We start from the raw sequence: 23143 nt of genomic DNA on the forward strand, positions 1-23143 counted from the left end.
GTCTCGTCCCTTCACCTGATGAAGGCCGCTTGTGTTGTGGCCGAAACGTCGTGAGAATTTTATTGTGTTATTTTATTTTATCAATTTATTATTTTATTCTCATTCTACGTGGCTTTACCGAAAGAACCAAAGAAGATGAATCCTTGCAGTCACGAAAGCTTTAAATTGGTTTTCTCTCATTTTGTCACAAAGTTTGTTCACTGACCGGCGGGTCTTGCTGTTTAGTGGTTTGCCTTTCGTTTTTCATAATATCGATGGTGATTTCATGGATATTTGTTTATTTCTCTCAATCCATCCTATGTCTAACTGAATTTTCAAGCCACGAATCTCTTCACGTTGTGAGTGTGCCTACCCCCAAGTACAAACATGTTTTTTTTGTGAGTATAAAAAGTATAGTATGTCGAAAATGGTAGCTTCTTCAACAAAATATTGAGAAGAATAATGTACAGCCGCTTGTTATTCTACTCCTAGACGATAGCCTCCCAAAGCCATGTCAGTCGTGGGGGTTGTTTGTCCGTACTTCACCACGCTGGTCAGTGCGTTGTTAAGTTACTCTTACGTTCTCACTCCGGTTCCATCATCACTGATTCTCTCATCATTAATGACCACTCATTGTTTTGCAAAGGTAAATGGAGGTACTGTATCCTTGTTTTTAATATGCTCATATGTTGCTATGCTTACATTTATTTTTAACCTAATTGGAATCTTCATCACATTTAATACATTTCGCCAAGCTTTCAATAAATCCACAGTTCCGCAAACAGGTGAACAGGATGTGTTTACAGTGTTGTTTGACGTATCACAAGCAACAGCGCGTGGCTTTGTGAATACATGTACTGATACACATTTTCTTTACAGATTCACAAACATAAAGTTGAAGTCTGTGACATTTGAGGATTCGTTGTTTAAGAACTGCACCTTCGAATACATCACCTCAACCAACACTTTTTTCAAGAACTGCACATTTGAAGGCACTAAGTTTTTTGACACAGGTATGTAACAGTGCACCACTCGGCACCATTTTGCGGAGTTTTCCAGTGTCACGAGTTAGGCATTCTAACAATCTGTTATTTGCCAAAGAATTGTGCTGGAACTCCTCTTGTTTTCCTTCTGTTTACCTGGAAATCATGATCAAGGCAGAGTTAATCTAATCTCCTGGACTAAAATTACACTTTACAGAGCTCATTTGTATGAAAAAAAACGAATAATGTCCAATCCATTATTGATTTTCAAAAACAAAACATTGCAACGAATGTTATTACATGTGAATACATTATTTAAGAGTTCTGTAGGCAATGGTTATGAACAAAGATAACAAAGAACAAGAGGAACTTCAACTGGCGACAAACAGTCAGAACTTGCATTCAGATAGTCCACAGCATGAACGGCATGAAAAATGTTTCACCTTTATAAGGGCCTCATAGGCATATGTACTGCCATGGCTACCCGAGAGTAGTCGATGGATGATAGAAAGATAGATGAATGGTGGAATTCCTGAAATTGCATAAAAATACCGAATGGTAATACATGGTTATGCATTGTACCACTTTTTCCGATAGGATTGTGACGAAAGAATGTGTATTAAAAATTATTTTTCTGCATTAATAAAGGAAAGTTGTATTTGTCTGACTGTTCACAGCATGTTAGACTTACCACAGACTGCCTAATCTACAGCATTCAACATTTTACAGGACGTACAATGAAATGTATTTTATATTGATAATTGTTTTTCTCTTTGTGTTATCATAATTTTCATTGTTACATTGTGGTGAGCACTTTTGGATTTAATTTTATTTTGTTATTTTTTAATAGATACTGTAACTTGCGATTATTTTCCTTGTTTTTTGTGTGTATGTGTGTTGATTTTTAGTGGGAAGCAGTGGTGTCGCGGTTAGCACACTGCGCTACTAATCCGACGACCCCAGTTCGATTCCCGCTCACGGCTAACACCAGTGACGATTATCTGAACCGGTCTTGGGCCTCATCTAGGTCGACTCAGCCTCAAATTAGTACATGTGTGATGTGTAAACATCGCCGCTAGGGAGACAAAGGCGGCCGGGCGTGGTGCCGGCCACCCACCCCCTTGTGTGCCGTACCGGTCTTCATAGGTGCTACTCACTAACAGCACTTGCCCCCCAACAGTCTGTTAAGGCTACACGGGGGATCTTTTGTCTTTGATTTTTAATGCCATTGTTATTACCCCCTTCCAACCCACCCGCAATGGGCCCTACCAGACCTGTTTGAGTTCAAGTTCATTGGGACGGTGTTCATCAACTCCTCGTTCATAAACAGCAAGAAGGGTTGTCAGATTGACTTCAGCGACGACTTCAGTGCATACTGGGTCTACTTTGTCTCCTTCCTGGGCTCGCTCGCTGTGCTGCCTGGGAACATTGTCTCTGCTCTGCTTATGGACCGCCTTGGCCGCCTAAAGATGATTGGTGAGTGAACGGCCCATTCCGTCACAGGGTATGAGCCGGTTATTAATGTGTCGCATTGAGCACCCCCCACCACCATGCTACCTTTGGCTAGGGGCCATTTTACATTATGAAACATAGTTACGATGATACTATTATATGCGTTATCTTCATCACCTAGTTTACGGGGTTCCATCCCGACCCTGACGCCTATATATTTTGAGTTTGCACGTTCTATCTATATTTGAAGTTTTCGTGACTGCAGGGATCCATGCTCTTTGGTTCTTTCGGTAAAGTTAATTTAATTTATTTTATGCCTACGTGACTTTACCGAAAGAACCAAAGAGTATGTTTGTACGTTCTCTCCATGGTCACGTGGATTTTTTATCTGAGCTCTCCGGTTTTTCCCTCCACATTTTAATGGCTGCTATAAATTTACACACGATAAGCCACTTCTTTGAGCTATCCTTTGTGGCCAGGTCACTTTAAAAAAATAATTTAATAGCTCAGTGGGCTTCAACTGGTAGCATAAAAATAGTTTAGTTTTTCAGTAATTTGCTTACCTTTCCTATACTTTGCACTCATATCGTGTTTTTTATGTTATTGTAAATTTTGATTTAAAGCTTTGGTGACTGCAGGGATTCATATTCTTGGTTCTTTCGGTAAAGTCACGTAGAAGGGAAACAATAAAATAATAAAAATATACAACAATAAAATTCTCACGACGTTTCGACTGCAACACAAGCAATCATCATCAGGTGCGAAAACCACAACAAGAAATTTGAAAAAAGTGGCGGTTTTTTGAACGTTAGCACCACGGAGAGCGATTTGACAGTTTGTTCAGATGGACGAGTCCATCTATGTTCGGAAAAGAGGAGGGGGGAGACGAAAAATAATGGATGCGGTCTGAAAGCTACCTTAAGCGTGATCAATCAATTAAGACCCGAAATGGTTTATCAAATCTTTCCAATAATTGGATGTTATAAGCATGTCATTCATAGATTCAACAGTTATAATACAGTTTTACAATCAAGATATTTAAATGCTAACGTTTATGCAAATCATATGCTAATGTTACAGTATGAGATAATTGAGTAAACAAGACTGTTCAAATGAGATAGAACAAATTATATACAATACAAAGGAGAGTAAAAATGAGAACAAAATTGAATTATTATACAAAAAACGCATGATTCGTGGCAAATCTTCAAATCACTATCAACGTAATTGTTAAATATTAAACAGTGATAAGTTAAAATATGATGTGCAAGGTGCATATGTGTCTATAGAGATGCAAATTTAAGCACTGTTGCTTATTTTTTCAGTAAAGTTAACATGACCCCGCATGCCTTAACCAGAAATTATGCTGCTTAATAACTCCTATTATTGGTCTTTCTTGATTGCATGTTACTTTTAAACAATGCATACAGTAAACAACCACACTTAATTCTGCACAAAATCAAGCCTCATCTCTGACCCCCTTTGCTGGAGTCTTCTTCCCACATCCCTGCTGTGCCAACTGCTCCTTCGTGGGCATTATGAATATTTTATTAACTGTAAAAAAAATACACGTGCGATCTCCAATTAGTATGGTTAATGAGTCTACTATATGCATATCTCCCCTTGCACTATAGACCTTGCCCCTTTGAAAAACAACCATTTTGGGCTCAATTAATTTGTTTGAAGAAGCCCGTCTTCCTACCGATGTTTTTGTTCTGGAGAAATGGCCAGCTCTTTCTTATGCAATAGCAAGTGGAACTTGCAACTGAATGGGTTGCATCAGGTGAAAGCGTTGGCTTCAGCCACATTTAATAGTGGAATCCACAACATATAAGTGGGCCTGTGTTCAGGCTCAGGTTGGTGTAAGAGATGGGCCACGACAAAAAAAAATATATAGATATCCACCTTCACGGATGTGTACAGCATGGGTTAGCATGTTCACAACGTATCAAATGTTTATGCGCTATTGATATTGGTACCTGACAAGGGCCCTTTGCTGAATTACCAGTGGGAATTTTCCACAAACTTTGCGGCAACTTCATGCAGCCAGGATTTGTGAAAACTGCTTTCACTTCAGTAGGAAGCTTTCCACCAATCTGAACCTGGCTCTGCAGGGTCGTAATGGGTGCACACATCTGGGCTGCAAAACCGACACTCGCACCACAGTCATGTGAATTTACATGTTTGCTGATAATTCACTGTACATGGGGCATGCGATCTATGTTACATCATCATGTAACACAACCCCCATGCCCCAAAATGACGGTGCAACTAAGTTGTTCAAAAGTACAACCTGGCAGCTAACTTATACTTAAACGAAAAATGGATGGTGTTCATTGCTATTCGTTGGGTCTTTCAGTAAAGTCACGTAGATAGGTTCAAATAAAATAACAAAACTATGACGTTTCAATCGCAACACAAGCGGTCGTCATCGTGAACCTATCTACGTGACTTTACCGAGAGACCAAAAGAATATGAATTCCTGCAGTCACGAAAGCTTTAAGTTGGTGTTCATTGCTGTTGATAGTCCTGCACCCGTAGTGTCAATTCCATGTGCCTGTGACAGTGGACAGTCTATCCATAAAACAACCAGTGTTGACTTCCCTGCACGTATGATCTAACTTCTGGTGGTGCTGTTTTGTATCAACCCTGATGATGGGGGGGGGGGGGGGTCTACCGTTAAGAGTATATTGTGAGTATTGTCATCATTATTAAATAAAATGTATTGCAGCAGTGCGTATGTGTACAAAGGTATAAATATCCTGTAATAGCCTGTACAGCCTGAACAGCCTTTTGGGGAAAGTGCTGTTAGTGAGCACCTGTGAAGGCCAGCACGGGACTTAAGGGAGTGGGTGGCCAGCACCATGCCCATCCGCCTTTGTCTCCCAAATGGCGATGTTTACACATTGCACTGGGTACTCATTTGAGGCCGAGTCAACCTAGGGGAGGCCCAGGACCAGTTATGATAATCGTCACTGGTGTTGGCAGTGAGCGGGAATTGAACTCAGGCCACCAGGTTCTTAGCGCGACCCACTAACCACGACACTACCACTCCCCCTACACACATAGAGATACATGTTTATCATTACTGTAGTTATTTTAAAAATAATATTGAATATCATTGTTATATAACTTAATCAATAACTACTTGATGTCATTCAGTCAAGGCATTATTTATTATTTGATGGACACTTATGTCATTTCATTAATAATTGATATAATTATTTTTGTTACCTTATGCTTTGAACAGTCCACACACAAAAAAAGCATTGGCACAACCTCAAAACCAAATGCTTGTTTAAGTCACTGTAGAGATTATTGAAACATCGAAGTTTATTAGGAATCAAAAAAATGTATCAGTCTCAATCGAATAACTGTAGGTGACATCGAAAGAAAAGTACTCATGGCAACACAACTCTAATTATGGTGTTTGTCAAGGAGTTACGATAAAGTTTAATGACCATTAATTTAGCTTGGTATGCAATCTTTGTCCACAATCCTCATACTGGTATCACGTAACACTTTGATATATTTATCACAAAAAACACAGTTGAACGCCTTATTCTTGCAATGCCTATTACCTATGCCCTAAATCCGTACACAAAAATCCCATTTTCTACATATCCATTCCTATATCATTCGTACTTGCAGATAGTGTGCGAAAATGACTCCTATTGTGAACGCGTGAGCAGAAAGAATTAGTCACTGTGTAGATTAATGGATTTAATCATAATGGATTGATTATGTTGTTGATAATGATGATGTTGATATACCGTTGCTGTTTGCTGAGTGATCCCATGATCTCTTATCACATGAAGATAAGAGGAATCCTATTATTCGCTTATATCCATAGCGTATGTGTCACTGTAGCTGCCTCCTGCTATCCGTGATTATTCGAGCAACATATTCCTCCTGGCATTCATGTTATCTCTTTGCTGTGAAGTTGACCTCTGAAACACTACATGGAGCGTATTATACACCCGCCACAAGCATTCACCCAGAAGTGGAGGCAATTGCCTTTGTTTATCCATATTTATCTGCGGCCTCACAGGTATGATAAGATGAGTCAATTTCAGAGATAAACATGGATAACAAGATTCACAAATAGCACCCCTATATCGACACCAATAAGAATGAGTCCTGCTGTATTGGCTAGGAAAAAATGTGCATCTTGGACAGACAGTGCACCAGCACTACATTCTGATGAAGTCATTGTGATGGCACGATCACACTCAAAACTATAGCAGGGTGTGAGTTGTTCTGCGTGAGTTTAAACTGTGCGTGAGAATGTGTGAGAATGAGAGTGAGAATGAGCTGTGTGTGAGCTGCGTGAGTGTGTGTGAGGGTGAGCCGTGTGAGAGTGAGACGTGATTATAATACTTGTGTGTTGTAAGGGCCCATTGCCCGAAACGTCAACTATTATTCTGGGTTTTAAATTTAGAGGCCACCCTCAGCAAATGTAGTTCAGCAGCTTCATAGCTTCATGGCCGTGACGAGAGGGACTTCTGCGTTGTATTCAATGGAATCTACGCTGTTCCCTGTCCTGCCTCTCAAGGTTGGAAGAGTCGGGGTGAGAGGTGCAGTGGTTGTTTTTTATGGTTATTATGCTTGCTGTTGTGGTTTTTGTTAGTGGGTGGTATTTTTGTGGTTGCGGCCAATTGATTATCCAGTAGTGATTTGCTACTGTGGTGTAACGGTGTCGCTTATTTTGTGTTTTGGTGGTTGTGAGCATTTTGCCGGCAGGCGTAACTAGGTAAGTTACCGTAACGACTTCGTGCATTACCGGGTAAGGTGAGCTTTACCCGGCGGAAAAAAACTAGGTAAGACCGTAGGCTTCCAGTTATTGTAGCGGCCTAGTGCGTGCTCCGTCCATTACTGCCCTGAGGCAAAGCCGCGCTCTCTCCGCTGCTGGCCTGAGGGAGAACCGCGCTCTCTCCACTGCTGGCCTGAGGGAGAGCCGCGCTCTCTCCACTGCTGCCCTGAGGGAGAGCCGTGCTCCGTCCACTGCTGCCCTGAGAGAGAGTTGCGCTCTCTCCACTGCGGCTACCCCGAGATGTCGCGGGCGCTGCCCCAGAGCAAGGAGGCGCTGCTGCAGTCGTTCAACAAGCGGCTCAAGGCAGACGTGCGCTCCATCCTGGAAAACTTCACGAAGATCATCAAGACGGCCAAGGGTCGTGAATGAAGAGTCCCCTGTGTGGGCTTCGGTGGGGCCGTCTGGTCGGGCAGCAGAGACACGAGAGGCCAAGAAACGACATTCCAGTCGTGGGCTGAGCTCAAGGAGAGCTAGCTCGAGCACCATCCTGCAGCGGGGAAAGCGGTACAGCCGAGCCCACAGCAGCCAAGAATCTGCTGTCCCTGTCTGGGGGGGAGGGCGCTGTTCAACCCTAGCACATGGGCGAGAAGCCGTGCATGTGTGACGAGTGCGGCAAGACGTTTTCTCGCGCTCGGCCTACAAGTATATATTTTTTCTTTTCCGCTTGTGTGTTAATCTGTGTGTACCACAGATATTTTACAGATGGTAATTCTCCTGCTTTGTATCCTACTGCTGTCCCTCCCGGCCATATCCAGTGCCACATTCAACTCTACAAACGGCTACCCTCGTTACTTTGCATCCATACTTGTTGCTCGATTTGCCACTACACCTGCAAATGAAACAGCTTATAGACACTTCTACACTCCATCATTGTATCCTTTTAAGCCCTATCTTTGTCCCATTACTTCACCAGCACTCTTTCCAAACTTCATTCTGCTCTTAAAAATAACACCATCTGCGAGCTGCTGCTATTCGTCCAAGGTTCGCCGCTCTTCATCCTTTCACAGAAAATACTTGTGCAAACTATTAATTCTACTTTTTTTATTTCTGGGTGGTATTGAGCTTCATCCTGGCCCAAATGTAAAGAACTCTTATAATTCTGTAGATTTTTCTGGAAGAAAAGGTGTTGGTGTTCTACATGTCAACATCAGAGGGCTTGTGATTAAATTAAGTCAACTAAAACTAGAAGTGGCAAAGCTTGACTCGGACATTTTTTGCCTAACAGAAACATTTCTCACTCCTGCCGTCAATGACTTGCAAATTACGATTGACAACTACAACCTTTTTCGGCTTGACCGAGGATCTAAAGGAGGTGGAATTTCTATCTATGTTCGTAACACTATTGTATGTTCACCAGCTCACTCCTTGTTTAAAAAATGTTGCTTTGAAGGTTTGGCTCTCAGAATAACTCTTCCAAATAATCAACAGATATTGGTAGTGTGCTGCTATAGACCGCCTAGTGGGAAGGATGTTGAAGCTGCATCTGCACTGAGAGAGCTTTTTGGGGGCCCCCCTAAAGGTGAAATAGTTTTAGCGGGTGATCTAAATTGGAATTGGCTAAACCCGCCGGCCGTGGCCACAAATTTTGCAGATGAATGTAACTTGTTTCAATTAATAAATGTTCTCACAAGACCCAACCTAAAAAATTCGGGACAGTCATCTCTGTTTGACGTCCTATTGACAAATGCCCCTCACAATTTCGCACTGACTGGTGTTCTGGGTAATAACCTTAGTGATCACTCCTTCATTTTTGGGGTGAGATCATCAGCCAGACCCAAAGCCCCCCCTAAATTGGTTGAGAAGCACTCTATGAGACACTTCAGCACTCAGGCATTTACTAATGATGTGCTTCACTCAGATATTGACACGGTCTGTGATATCCCCAACCTGACTACGGCTTGGGAGACCTTCAGGTACACGTTTCTCCAAATTCTTAACAAACATGTTCCGTTGGTTAGATTTAAAACTAAAGGCAACCGCCCACCATGGTTTGATCCTTTTATTACAAAGCTCATGAAATCTAGGGACAAGGCTTGGGCATGTGCTCAGAAAGGTAATTTGTTCAATGACTGGCTAGAATACAGGATTTTAAGGAATAGATGCATCATAATATCAGGCATGCAAAAAATACCTACTTTTTCCTTCACTCTCCTGGAATCACATGAAAATGCCAGGATTTTCTGGAAAACAATCAAATGTATCGAAAAGGCATCCAAAACAGATAATCTGCCCGTTGAGCTTAACCAAAATTGGGAATATTTTTCAGATCCCCAAAAAATAGTTGACAATTTTAACCTTCATTTTTATGAAGCTGGTAATACTTTTGATAATGTATTGGGAGTCACCCCTGCTCATGCAAATTCCTACAGCCATGTCCAAACATTAAACGAATTTAGTTTCCAGCCAATCCACGAAAGTAATGTTCTGAAACAACTGTCCTACCTCAAAGGGTCCTCCTCTACTGGAGCAGATAGTATTCCCGTCTTTGCTCTACTAACTGTTGGTCACCTAATATACAAACCTATAGCCCATATTTTCAACCTGTCCATCAAAGAAGCATTAGTTCCTCTAGAATGGGAACATTCCTATGTCCGTCCACTTCACAAAGGGGGCCCTAAAGATGATCCAGATAACTACCGACCTATCTCAATTTTGTCCCCGTTGATGAATTTTTTTTTAAAATCATTGAACTACCACTTAGCAGTTTCCTGTCCACCAACAATCTACTACATCTAAAACAATCTGGGTTCCGGAAAAAATACAGCACCACATCTGCTGGATTAGACTCTCTGAATCACATTTACAGTAGCCTTGATAATAAGCAGTACTGTGCCTGTCTTTTTCTTGACCTGTCCAAAGCTTTTGATACAGTAGACCACAACACCCTGCTTAGTAAACTAAGTTGCCTCGGTTTTTCCGAAAACGCAGTAAAATGGTTAAAAAATTACCTCTTTTCTCGCACCCAAACTATTCACAGATGGTTGGAGGTAAAACAGTGTTAAGATAACAAAAGGGGTTCCACAGGGTTCCATCCTCGGCCCCCTCTTGTTCTCTCTATATGTCAATGACTTGGGCACTGACCTGGATCATTCCAGGGTAAATCTTTTTGCAGATTAAACGATACTGATTACTGCTGGCCGCTCTCCGGATGACGTGATTGCTAAGCTACAGGGTGATTTCAACAAACTACAACATCAGCTAGTTGCTCTTAAACTAGTCCTGAATACCTCCAAAACCAAGGTGCTATGCTTCTCACCAGGACTAAAGCGGGAAATAGAGCAAGTCATGATCTATAAGTAGCTTGGGGTCATACTGGATTCAAAACTGAATTTTGAATATCACATTGATTATATTGGAAAAAAATGGTTTTCTGTATCGACACAAGCACTGCTTCCCCCCTATGTTCCGTTTGGAATTGATAAAAGCTACCATACTGCCTCTACTTGATTACTGTGACATTGTGTATAAATCAGCCCCAAGTACTGTACTGAAGAAGTTTGATTCCATCTATCACTCGGCCTTAAGATTTGCATTGAACTGCCCATATAGGACTCACCACTGTGATCTCTACATTGAGTCAAACTTAACATCTCTTAATGTTCGACGGCTTGTGCACCAGATCTTATTTATTCACGATGTACTTACAAAAAAATCCGCAGACTACCTGCTGGATCTCCTCTCTGTTTCAAAGAACAAATTTGACCTCAGGTCTTCACCCATTTACAAGCTTCACATTCCCTATTGCCGTACAAAAACTGGAGGAAGGGCCTTTGCTATTGATACCCCTAGGGTCTGGAATGATATTGCCAATAAACTGCAACTTGAATCACTACCTATGAGATCTTCACTCAAAACTGCTCTAGAGGAGTTGTACACCCCTAGCTGCCACTGCTATTCAGTGGCCTAAAATAAAATAAAATGTTTCGCTCCAGATGACCGCGGCAAAGTATTATCTGTATTTTGATTTAGTGTGCTGATCTTAAAGGTGCATTGAAAAATTTGATACTCCGACTGATGCTCCTGTTGTTGTGGAGTGACTCATGCAGCCAGCATTGGTTCTAGGGTTTCATGTTACATGTTGTTTATGTCGTTTATTGTGAAAATTCGGTCACAGTTCCTATGATCACTGTTACATTGCTTTTATGGCTTTATTTTGGTGATGTCGAAAACGTTTTTTGGTTTGGCCATGTTTGTTTGTTGTAGTACGGAGTTAGACTGATGGCCTTAATCTAAGTTGTCTTGTGGTTGTTGTTGTTAGACTTGAATCCCACTGGGATTTTTGCACACAGCGTTGGTGTATGGTGCTTTTTCAGGAATATTTTGCTGTTTTTTCCTGGAATTTCTGTTTGCACAATCACATAGTCATTTTAAGATGTTTTCTTGTTCATGTTTTTGTTTTTGTTTGTTGCGGTTGCACCCGATTCAAGAGCCGAATGGCTCACAGGGCTATACCAAAATAAATGAAACTGAAAAACAGTATCATCAGTGTATTTTCTTGGTCTCGTTTCACTGAGACTTATCTCACCACTCGTTATTGCACGAGCACTGGGAAGAGTTGCTGCTATAGTAATAACTTGCCAAGGGTTGCTGTCATATGTTATCATAGTGTCTGTATATGACGTTTTTTTTTTCAAAAGATTCTCCAAAAGTAATGTTTTTTACTCTCAATCTTTATTTATTTAAGCATGTAATATTTTACACTGTATTTTCATTCATGAGGTTGTCATGATCATTTGCTTTTCAACACGTGGTCTGTATCCTTGTCCGAGCACTAAGGCCAATGTGGAAGCAAAGTAATTTAATTCACAATCATTTCATTTGTGTGCAGACTGCTGCAAAGGAGTTGTCCTTTTCAAAATGTTGCCCATGTAGGTCATCCTTTAAAGGATGAAACGGCTGAGAATCTGAGGATGCCTGATCTGGGCTATATGGTAGATAGGGCACCACCCTCACCCAAATTGTGCAATGGCCTTTGATTTCGTATGGCTCATGTGCGGTCTGGCATTGTGCTGTTGTTGGAGGGCTACTGCCATCGAAACACATTAATGTTGTGGTTTTCACACCTGATGATGATTGCTTGTGTTGCAGTCGAAACGTCGTGAGAATTGTCTTGTTTTATATTTTTATTATTTTATTGTTTCCCTTCTGCGTGACTTTACCGAAAGAACCAAGAATATGAGATTCAAGCCATTCTCATGAATTAATATCCACAATTTAAGACGTGACTTTGGGGATATCTGCTTTAACTTTTGGGAAATCCCTCATAATTTATGTATTTTAAAAAATATATATTAAGGCTTATATAACATGACAAAATTAGTTTTTAAAGCTTGGATAGCAGCATTTACTGTCTTCTGCATCTCTTTGCAACTGTAACCAACATTAATGGAAATCCCATGAGCAGATTACTTTGAGGAAAAGGGAGCACCTGGAGAAAGAAATCCACACGACCACTGGGAGAGCATCATTTCACATAACTCTGAATTGTTGCTATCAAAGGCCACAATGATGCCGTGTGGAAGGAATGTCGAAGTAGGTACTCATCCAGTTTGTGAATAGAGCTGAGGTTGTAGAAGGCAGCACCAGACGTTTCAGCAATTGCAGTGAATCAGTGCAACATGCACAGCAGTGGCCTCTTCACTGTTTCTGTCACAACTCTTGAGAGTAGTGACATGACCCTGTCTCTCTCACGCAGAAGTGAGCAGATTGGCCCTAACCACCCCCCCCCCACCCCCTTCCTGTATTTTGCAAACACCAATCGAGCAGTGCTGCTAAAATATAAAAAAAGGTCAAAATGTTTCCGTTCTCAAACAAATATTGAGCCATTGATGGGAATTCTACGTTACAAAAATGTGGGGTTATTCGCCCTATGTAATGTCTGCTAATATACTGTAGTATATGGGGTGGAGTGGCGGTGCAGTGGTTTTTACACTGCGCTTATGAACTCAGCTACCCGAGTTCGATTCCAAACCTTAGCTAACATCAATGGTGAGTAATATTGGAATCCGCCCTGCACCTCCCCCCACCCACTTCACTAACCCGGAGTGACAAGTACTGTGAAGTATGGTCAAATAAAACCTATAACCTACACACAGTGGAGAGACCTCATCCAGCAGTAAAATAACAACGTGCTGTAATTACAGTATTTTAATTATAATACAATAAACCCTTAATATTCGCAGGAGATACCTTCCTGGAGAACAGCTTGAATATTAAATCGGCAAATATTAATACTCCAAACTTATGATGAAAATAGGATTAGGGGCATAAACACATCTTACATTTAAACATAAACATTCGAACTTCCCCCACACATCCGATTAGCACGGTTGGCTACGTATGGTGTTCAATATTCACATAATGCATACATTTATTGTATAGCATTGTGTTATTTAACTTACCTTTAATAATGATGAACATAAACGCATTTAAAAGTAGCAAACAGTCACAAATGAAAAAAATGTTACTCAGTGAGTAATTCCAAATTCGTGTACATTGTAAAGGGAAGCACTCACCTGTAAACAGTGCGGCAGACAGAGGCAGACTGAATTGTCTACACCGCTGCCGTGCGTCACCAACCCCTTGTTGGGTAGTCGTCGCCTGTTAATGGCCACGAATATTTAAAATACAACCCCGCGAATTTCAAAGAGCATGACAGTAAATTTGTCGTGAAATTATAGCACCGCGATTATTAAAAAAATATATAACGCAAATGTTAAGGGTTTAATGCACACCGTAATTTTTAAATTGTGACAACCTCAGGGCAATTAGATACAGTTTTACATTCTGCGTTACATTTCATCTTAGACCAACTTAGTTCTGTCCATCGCTGTGAGCTTTATATTAGCTCTAATTTCCTCTCTGACACAAAATAAATCACACTGGCTGTTTTGTCAAAAGGCACACACCTATACAGGTATCCCAAGATTTATAAAAGGAACGCGTTCCTCAAAAACACTCGTGTAAAAGGAAATTTCGTAAATTGGAATGGATTTTCCCATTAATTTAATAAAAAAATGAGGGGGGGGTGTGCTTCGGACAGTCGTTAAAACTCCACTCCGAACCTAAAAATATAAACCTTTAATAACGATTCACAATACAAAAATACAAAAAGAAATAATAAATAAAGCAAATATTAAAACTATTGAAACATAATTAAATTTAAAACAAAAATAATTCACCTTTTCAGGAAACTAACAAAAACATCTGCATGCTGGAATGACTTGGAGGCATTACTGTGACACTGCAGGAATACTGTGACACTCGCGGATAGATGACGATGCCTCCCGGGTGGTTCTCGTTTAATTCCATGGCTTGTGCTGTGTGAAATTTCATTAACGCGGAAATTCGATTTCGCTAATAAAAAAAAGTATGCATAATTTATCAATTGCGTGAATGCGAAATGTTGTAAACCGAATATTTGTAAGGGGGATGGACACCTGTACAGTGCCACTCCAGTTAAACTAGCTGTTCAGCGCATGACACAATTATTGGAATCTTATGCGACTCATAATACATTGTCACGAAAGAGCAACATTTTGTCAGAAACCTCATGCACAGTGCTTCATTTCCTTGAATTCTATTGCTTCACTGAACAAATCAAGTTTCTTTAGCATCTCTATCTCTTATCTCTTTTCATCGTACAGATTGACTCCCTTATGGGAAATCACATGTGTTAAAAGAAATCCCTGTAATGCAGGTATCCTTGACATTTAAAATAAAGTATTAAATTTTAATAAAGTTACGATACACTTTATACTTTCATTATGAATGTTTACATAAGCCGATTGCAAATATTGCAACAGTGCATTGTGTGTGTGTACACGTATGTTACGATACTAGGGGAGGAGAGGTTTAGAGGTTAGCCTACCTTGCTGCAAACCTGAGTTTTTTTTTCATGGCCATGGCTAACATTAATGGTGAGTGATATTTGAATTGGTTCTGGACCTCTGCTAGGTTGACACAGCCTTAAATCAGTACCTGGGTTTGTGTGTTACATCAGTATTAGGTAAACAAAGATGATGGTGTTGGCTACACCACCCCCTTATGCACTGTTTAGGCCTCATTAGGTGCTCTCTAACAGCACTTTTCTGTAATAGTCTATGTAGGCTATATTTGTAATCTTTGTACGTGTCATTTTATTACCAGAGAGACACACAAATGATTGTGGGTAAGTGTGAGTCTTTCCGATTGGGGCCTGATTGATTGGGCACACTGGTAGATTGTGTTACCATCTTTTTGTTTGTCTTGTCCCCACAATTTTTATCCCGATTGTGCTATTGGTGTCACATGAGACGAAGTATGCGTCTGGAAGCGAATACCACAGAGCTACCTCTAAGATGCATTCAGGACTTCTCTGGTCTCCAAAATAAGGGGATGGGCAGCACTTTCCCACCAGGTCTGCAGCAGCGAAGTAATGTTCAGAGCATGACAGTGTTCAATTCCCAGAGCTGCAATTTAGCCAAATTAAGTGCGGAACCTAAATTTAATTTTACGATCATCGGTGATGTGTTGAGACTCTCAACTCATTTCACCTGAGACCTGTTCACCTTTTATGTCCTTGCCCTGCTTCAGGGCTGGCTGTTATTCATGATTTTGTCTATTTATTCGTTGAAACACCACACATTGTAACTTGAATTAGCTCATGGCATTTGGGGAGATGTGTTTGCTGTTGAATATTTTCTTTTGCATTGTGAATCTGCATCAGTGCATGGTTTTGGTATGCTGTATCAATGGGATTTCACCTACTGTTTAAAAAAAAACATTTATTAAATAGGGGCATGAGGGGAAGTGGCATTTATTGTATGACTCCATAAAAGCAGCCATCTTGTATTGTTGGAAAAAAAAGATGGTGCCACGAAATTAATTCCGGTGTCACTTCAGTCGGTTTCTTTTGCCATCTCATCGACTTTGTTGAAGTGCTCCTTTGATTTGTCCAGAGAGTGGTAAGAATATGTCTATATGTGTGTATACCAGAAATAACCACATCCCAATACTATATGAGAAATGGACTGCCAACATTTAATTGATTGATTTATGAACAATTAGAATATTCGGGTGTTGTATTGGAATCTTTGAAGTTGTTTGGCTCGTTGCATTTTCATGAAGGAACTATACTATGTATTGAAGGTCTATGATGAACCAACTCTTTTATTTTACCGTCTAACTTTTCAACACTTAATTCGGACTCCAATAACACCACCACATATTTCAAAATTTTCCATTTCTGTTACAGTGGAATCATTTATACGGATCCATTATATGAACATATGCAGACATTATGCAGAACCAATCTGACGCAATAATATTATTTGTATAGTCATTGACGATGTTCTGTACCAGTCATCTTGCTGTACTTGTGAACCTATTTGTGGACTTCTACAATGCAGATTTGTTCATGCTTATTGTACATCGATAAATTATTTTTTCTGAATAATAACTTTGTTATTGACGATTAGAGAGACTTTGTTTTTACACTTCTCTGAACTAGTTTACTGAAAGCTGTACCGTATGGGTCACACCATTATATGTGACACCTAGTTATCAACATGTGGCAGCAGGGCACCTTGGCTCTACAGTACAACATAACAAGGGTGCAACTGTTACACCGTCATACGTCGCCTTACCATCACAAGATGTAAAATGTCACGTGTTCAGCCTGTTGAAGGTTGGCAACTAAAAGAAATGCCTTGCTATGTTGAAACAAACCACAGAGGCAGTGTAAGGTAGTGTGTGTGTTTATCCCATGATGTATTTTTGGTCAAGGCTGAGAGGTCATATTACGGTCATTGCTGTTGATTTCATCAAACCTTGCCATTTGTTTATTTTCCTGGACCCCATTGTCATTGGGCGCCACGGTGGTGAGATGTTAACTACCTTGCCTGGTATACGGGGAGGTCTTCTGACACCTGTATGTTTGGAGTTTGCATGTCCTCGTGTATATTTCTCCGGGTCCTCTGGTGTTTCCCTCCACATTCAGAAACATGCATTTGGAGTATTTGGCTGTAATAAATGTCCACATGGTAAGTCACTTCGTTGAGCTATACCACCTGTGGGCAGATCGCTTCTGAAAAGGAGCTATATACTGTAGCTCAGTGGGCTTTACCTGGTAAAATGAAAACAGTTTTTGGTTTATTGTCATATCACCAATGCAACCTCCGAGGCTCTGCTCTAATACACTATCCCACCACATGGCTCCCCATGGCCTTCAGTCTCCTCTTTGGCCGTCGATCTCTGGGGTCTGCGCCCTTATCTGGGTTGGTACATCACCGTCAACACTAAAACCTCTTGGTATGACGCCAAAGCTGTTGGCCCTATTGATGCTTCAGCCCCCTCCTGCCTCTCTTCTCAATCTCGGTGTTTGTCTCACCTGATCACGGTTGCTTGTGTTGCGATCGAAACGTCGTCATCTATTAATTTTCTATCTACGTGGTGACTTTACCGAAAGAACCAAAGAGTATGGATTCCTGCAGTCACGAAAGCTTCAAATCAAGATGTAATCTCAGCGTTGCTCTGTAAGCTCCCTCTACTGCTTCTACCAGTGCTTACATGGTCAGGTCTGTTATAAAATATCTCACATTATTTCACGCGTCTATTGTCCCACCCATGTTATTCTTTTATTGGTTTTGCCTTGTAAATTGCTTTGTCGGCAGAATGGCTGGAAGAGGGAATTTTTGTATTCCTTCATTCTGCGTTTTGGAACTAATTACCAACTTCTGTCCTCCAACCCAGTGAAAATTTGTAGATTTCATATATCTACAGTCATAATTATTTTGTGTTAATAATGACCACCCTCGGATCGGTGATGCTAATTGTGATCAAGTTAACAAAACATCTAGACCTGTGAGGCTACGATTTTGGCACAAAGTTCAAGGTGGTCACAAATCATTAATACTCATTTTGCTTCCTTATCCGAGAAAGCTACACTGAGTCGCCGGACTCTTTTTCAAGAGGGTCCTGCATTGCGTTTTTTGTGTTCAGATGTCTTCAATCACTGAGCGTTTACATCAGTGGGATGAAACTGGAGCATCTGGAAAAAAAAAACACTGTGCATGCAAGGGGGAAACACTGTATCCCCGTACAGATGTAGACAGATGGCGGTTAGTCCACTTGCTGTACTGCATTCCTCTGGCGAGCCAGGATATGGCACCTCGGCGGCCATGGGAAGGGAGTTTCACAACATGTGTGCATCCAATCAACCCTCGCTGCCTCCGCAGTACTGAATCGCCAGCACTGCCCCGAATTACATTTGACGATATGCGTCCTGTATTTAATTTCAAACATATCGTATGCCATGCTCTATGCATGTTTTTATTGTTTTTTTTAAATTATTAAATCTGAAACAATTTTGAAATGACCGAAGCCTTTAGATAATCACTTAATTTAGCCACTTTATTAAAGGAAAAAAAAAACATAAACAGTCATATTTACAGTTTTTTTCTCATTTTACAATTTTAGGTTAGGCACTGCTCCATCTTATTCCGTGACTTTTCCATGGAAGATTATTTCTTTTGCGCACTTTGTCCATGAATTTAGCAAAACATTGCATTGCCAAAATTATCTCCTTACTCATAATATATCACTCTAAAAATGTATGTAAATAAAATGTTCTCTTGATCATTTGTATCAGCGAATATTTTGTTTCATGAAATCTCATATCTGTGCACTGTTCTAACATGATCCTTTTTTGATAAATAATGTTTGGTATGATAACCTTTCACCTAATTGCATAATATGGTATTTAATCTTTTAAACACAGGACCGGATATTTTTTGTTATTATGGGAACCTTGGTAATGTGTTCTGTGTCATACATCTCTTTTATTTATGGTCGCCTCTGATAATGCAGGATTCTGATTTTGGCTTGTGTAACGGAATATATGCACATCGATTATGTGGTTTCCATCAATTAAGACCATTGAGGCCATTTTTCCAATCAAGGAAAAACCTTCCTTGGGCTAATTTGTTTAGCAGGTCAGTTGAGCGGTGAGCATTGTAAGTATTAAACAGAAAGAAAGCACACAGTCATGACATTGGTTGTTTCTTGTTGCGGGTATATCATAGACATTGTCTCTATTGGTTTTATCAAGGGCTGAAACGATACTGAAATATCTCTTTTTTTCCTTAACCCTGCTTGCAAGGTTCAGGAATTTACCTTGATACATTTAATCCGCACATTCTTTGTGATCATGTTTCATACTATTGAGGTGATAATTTACCCAGGAATTCATTACTAATTGCATTATGCTGCTCATTATGTTTTCATTAACAATTCTACCCAAAATGCAATGTGCCGGAAACATTTTATAATTGGAATTTTATTAGAAAAAGTTAATGTATTTAATACATTTACATTTGATCAGTCACTTGTAATACAATTAGTTTACTTAGGGTCCATTTTGGATTATTGAAGGACGTGTATGTTACTCAATAGCTAGGAAACACTTAAAAAATGTAATTCTCATCAGGTCGCATGGTGTATAGTGCAATCTGGAAGTCTTATCTGCTTTATCTCTCTCATCTCTCTATGTGCTATGAGGAAGAGCCATCTACCCGAAACATCACCTGTTACATACGTTTCCTTTTAAGACAGTGTTATTGACAAATGATTTCAGATTGTGTTTGTTTTGGTTGATATTAATTTTGCTGATTGAATGTGGCCCTCTACTTAAGGGAACTCCATGATCCTGTCGGGAGTGAGCTGCTCATTTCTCTGGGCTGGGAGCAGCGAAGCCACCATGATTGGGCTGCTCTGCCTCTTTAATGGACTCAGCATCTCCGCTTGGAACGCTCTCAATGTCATCACTGTCGAGTTGTTTCCGACCAACAAGAGGTGGTTGCATTACACCAACACACACCCCAACGCGTACTTTTTATACCACAGCTGAGGACATATTCGGAAACTGATGAGACATTCTTACTTTGAGAAAAGTGCTTGATGTATCCTTTTATATATGCCATTATTTTAATATTTCCAGTTAACCTTACATCATATAGATCGCGGGGCAATGTCTAGCCTGCAGCTGTCCATTTCTGGGGTGAATTAGGTGACCCAAAAGTGTTTCCCAACCTTACAATAATTTACATTTTAGCTCTAACTTATGGGCCACCTTATCTATATATATACTTTAATATATGTCTCAGGAACCTCTAGGGTACTTCCGACAAGGTAGAAAGCTGAAATTTGGTACATATGTAGCTTTTAGGACACAAAAAAACGAGGACATTTTTTTTGAAAATCCGAGATTTTTCATTCTCAGGCCCCCAAATCTCGATTTTTAAGTGTTTTTGCTTGTCATGCAGAAACGGTGCAAAATGTAACATTGCGTTTTTTTCGTTTGATAGAGTGTAAAGCAGCAAATTAAATGTAAGCGAGAACCATTGTTCTATCCTTGATTGTTTTTGAGATATTTCGGATTCAAGCGGTTTTGAAGGGAAAAAAATATGCATTTTATGATGTTCAAATCTGAATAAACTGTAAAAGATAGGAGCTTCCGTCATAGAGTATTAAGTTAATTCAATTTTGTTCTTTCTAATAAAAAAAATAAACGGAATCTTTAAATTGAGCGGTTTCCGATGTCTACGTCTTTAAATATAACATGCTGAATCAAGTCGTCAACAATTTTTGTTTTTTTGTGGAAAAATGCACATTTTTGGAGTAGTTGTTAGTGTTCCATCCTACATACATTTTCCAAAAAATCATATCAGGATAATTATTATATTATATTTATTGAAAACTTTTGCCTGGCGAAGACAGGCTTTATGAACTAGTGTTTTAAAAAGCATTGGCAGGTTGGGGCAGTGGTGCGGTGATTATCTCGCTGCGATAAAAACCCAAGTGACCTGAGTATGACTCCCGGTCATGGCTAACGTCAGTGTCGAGTGATATAAATGGATCAGTCTTGCCTCCCCCTCCCAACTTTTTTTCGTACTAGGGTGAGAACTTGTCTTTATAAGGCACTTAAATGCCTTACATCCATGTCACCTCAACAATCCCAGTGCCGTGATGCAGCCTAGCCAAGGATAGCCCACAGCGGCAGCTATCTCTGTACGGCGTATCGGCGTGTGCAGCACCGGCTCGCAGATGCTCCGATACCGTCGCAACCAACCGCTGTCGACTGTGTGCGCAGGACTACGGCGTTCGGCTTCCTGAATGCCATGAGCCGACTGGCGGCCGTGTTCGGGAACGTGATCTTTGACTCCACCGTCGGCTCGGGGAAGACGGTGGCCGTGCTGCTCGCCTCCACCGTGCTCGTTGGGGGAGGCTTCGTGGCGCTGCGCATGCCCGACACACGTCGCCAAATCCTCATGTGACCGTCCTCCCCACTGCGTGCAGCCGCCCCCCCCCCCCGGCCCTCTCCTCGGCTCCTCGTCCGGCTGAAGACTCGATAAGTAGAGCAAGGGTGGGGGTCCGTTTTGAGCAAATGTCCACGAGTGCTCGGGAGTGTCCCAGATGGTAGAAGGCGTTTGCATGCTGGGTTTTGGCGTAGGGAGCTGTGGATGCTCGTATAGTGAGGTGAACAGGTTTTTGGGGATTGGTGTAGAAAACAGTTTCAATCTTGGAAGTTAGAGCTATGCTACGCAAGCGTGGATTGCACATTAAACAGATAGATGATGTTGAATGAAAAATGCATTCTGTGAGCTAAATCTTAACTGATGCAGTTTTTGTTCATACGTAGATTCATAAACTGATTCATGTGACATCACCACGTGGAGTTACATGGATCATGTGACATTATAAACTTGTTCGTGTGACATAATGATCAGAGAAGTCTTTCTAAGTGTATTACAATTTTTGAGCAGCTTAACCAGGGTATAGATCATTGATCCTCTACATGGAAAGTCTATTCTGCATTTTGTCTGTAAACTGTCAATACAGTTGCCTGTACTGTAATTCATATGCATAGTGGAATCATTATTGGCTATCTATATTTAGTGATGGATACATTTTTCTAGATGTTATTGTTTATGAATAGTGTTTGTGTCAGCACATTTGCTTAAGAAGTTTTAATATGTAGGTCCTAATTCATGTTTGGTAGAATGGCAGTTTTTGCTAACATTTGATGAAAATGTTGTGAAATTAGCACGGTTTCTGCAGATTTGGCAGTTATTTGTTTTCCTGTCCAAATGGCAGAAAAATGGTTTCCTCTAAAATATGAACGATCGGTGTACAATGCACTGCAAACATGCACCTCACTTTATTTTTTAGGTTAGTTTACATTTAATTAGACATTTGCTGCCAATTTTTTGTTTAAATCATCATTATTGAATAAAGTACCTGACACATGAATTCTCCAAATAACTGCACACAGGATGTGAAGTATACCAAGATACCATTGAATTCTAGCAGCTAACAAACAAGAAACAAAACGCTCCATCATCCAACAAGCACAATTAGTCAGTTTAACACGTAGGCTTTCGCGACCAATATTATTCATAATAAAGGTTCTTGGGTTAGATCGCGTTTATTTATAAATGTGTCGTAACCCTCCACCACCCGACACGGCCAATCAGCAAAAAAGTGTCACGTTGACAAAGACAAATAATTCACTACTTCAGCCCACCGGTGTGTTGAAGAGTTAATCCACATTTACAGTTTGAGTACGACGTTTCGCTGGTAAATACTTCCAGCATCATCGGGCAATTCGCCAGAATGGTAAAGCCCTCGCTTGCTCCCGGTTTTATATAGGGCAGCAGGGTGACGTCATCACTTAACTCATCAGGTGCATTGTTTAAATAACACTTACTTCTTATGGAGAGGGGATTTCTTTAAACAAAAGGAAGGAGCAGCAATGGGTTCTCCTTTATCCCCTGCTATAGCAAATTTGTACATGGAAAACTTTGAAATAAGAGCACTTGCCTCGAGCACATTAAAACCATCCTTTTGGTTTAGGTATGTGGATGACACTTTGGTTGTC

The 23143-nt window shown here is 40.5% G+C and overlaps 1 protein-coding gene across 2 annotated transcripts in view; it reads left to right on the top strand.

Annotated features, from left to right (window-relative positions):
- The window catches only part of LOC116951237 (synaptic vesicle glycoprotein 2C-like), an 86854-nt gene extending 64231 nt beyond the window's left edge, over window positions 1-22623 (top strand). For both annotated transcript variants that reach the window (XM_032969909.2, XM_032969764.2), the window contains 4 exons: window positions 859-992; window positions 2235-2438; window positions 19899-20058; window positions 21356-22623. In XM_032969909.2, coding sequence (XP_032825800.1) covers window positions 859-992; window positions 2235-2438; window positions 19899-20058; window positions 21356-21539 — 682 coding nt within the window. In that variant the 3' untranslated portion in view covers window positions 21540-22623. The remainder of the gene's footprint in view (window positions 1-858; window positions 993-2234; window positions 2439-19898; window positions 20059-21355) is intronic.
- Window positions 22624-23143: the final 520 nt, after the last annotated feature.

This window comes from Petromyzon marinus, chromosome 1 (genome assembly GCF_048934315.1).
Source record: "Petromyzon marinus isolate PM22_M1 ecotype Great Lakes invasive population chromosome 1, UKy_Petmar_22M1.pri1.0, whole genome shotgun sequence".
Taxonomy (NCBI): domain Eukaryota; kingdom Metazoa; phylum Chordata; class Hyperoartia; order Petromyzontiformes; family Petromyzontidae; genus Petromyzon; species Petromyzon marinus.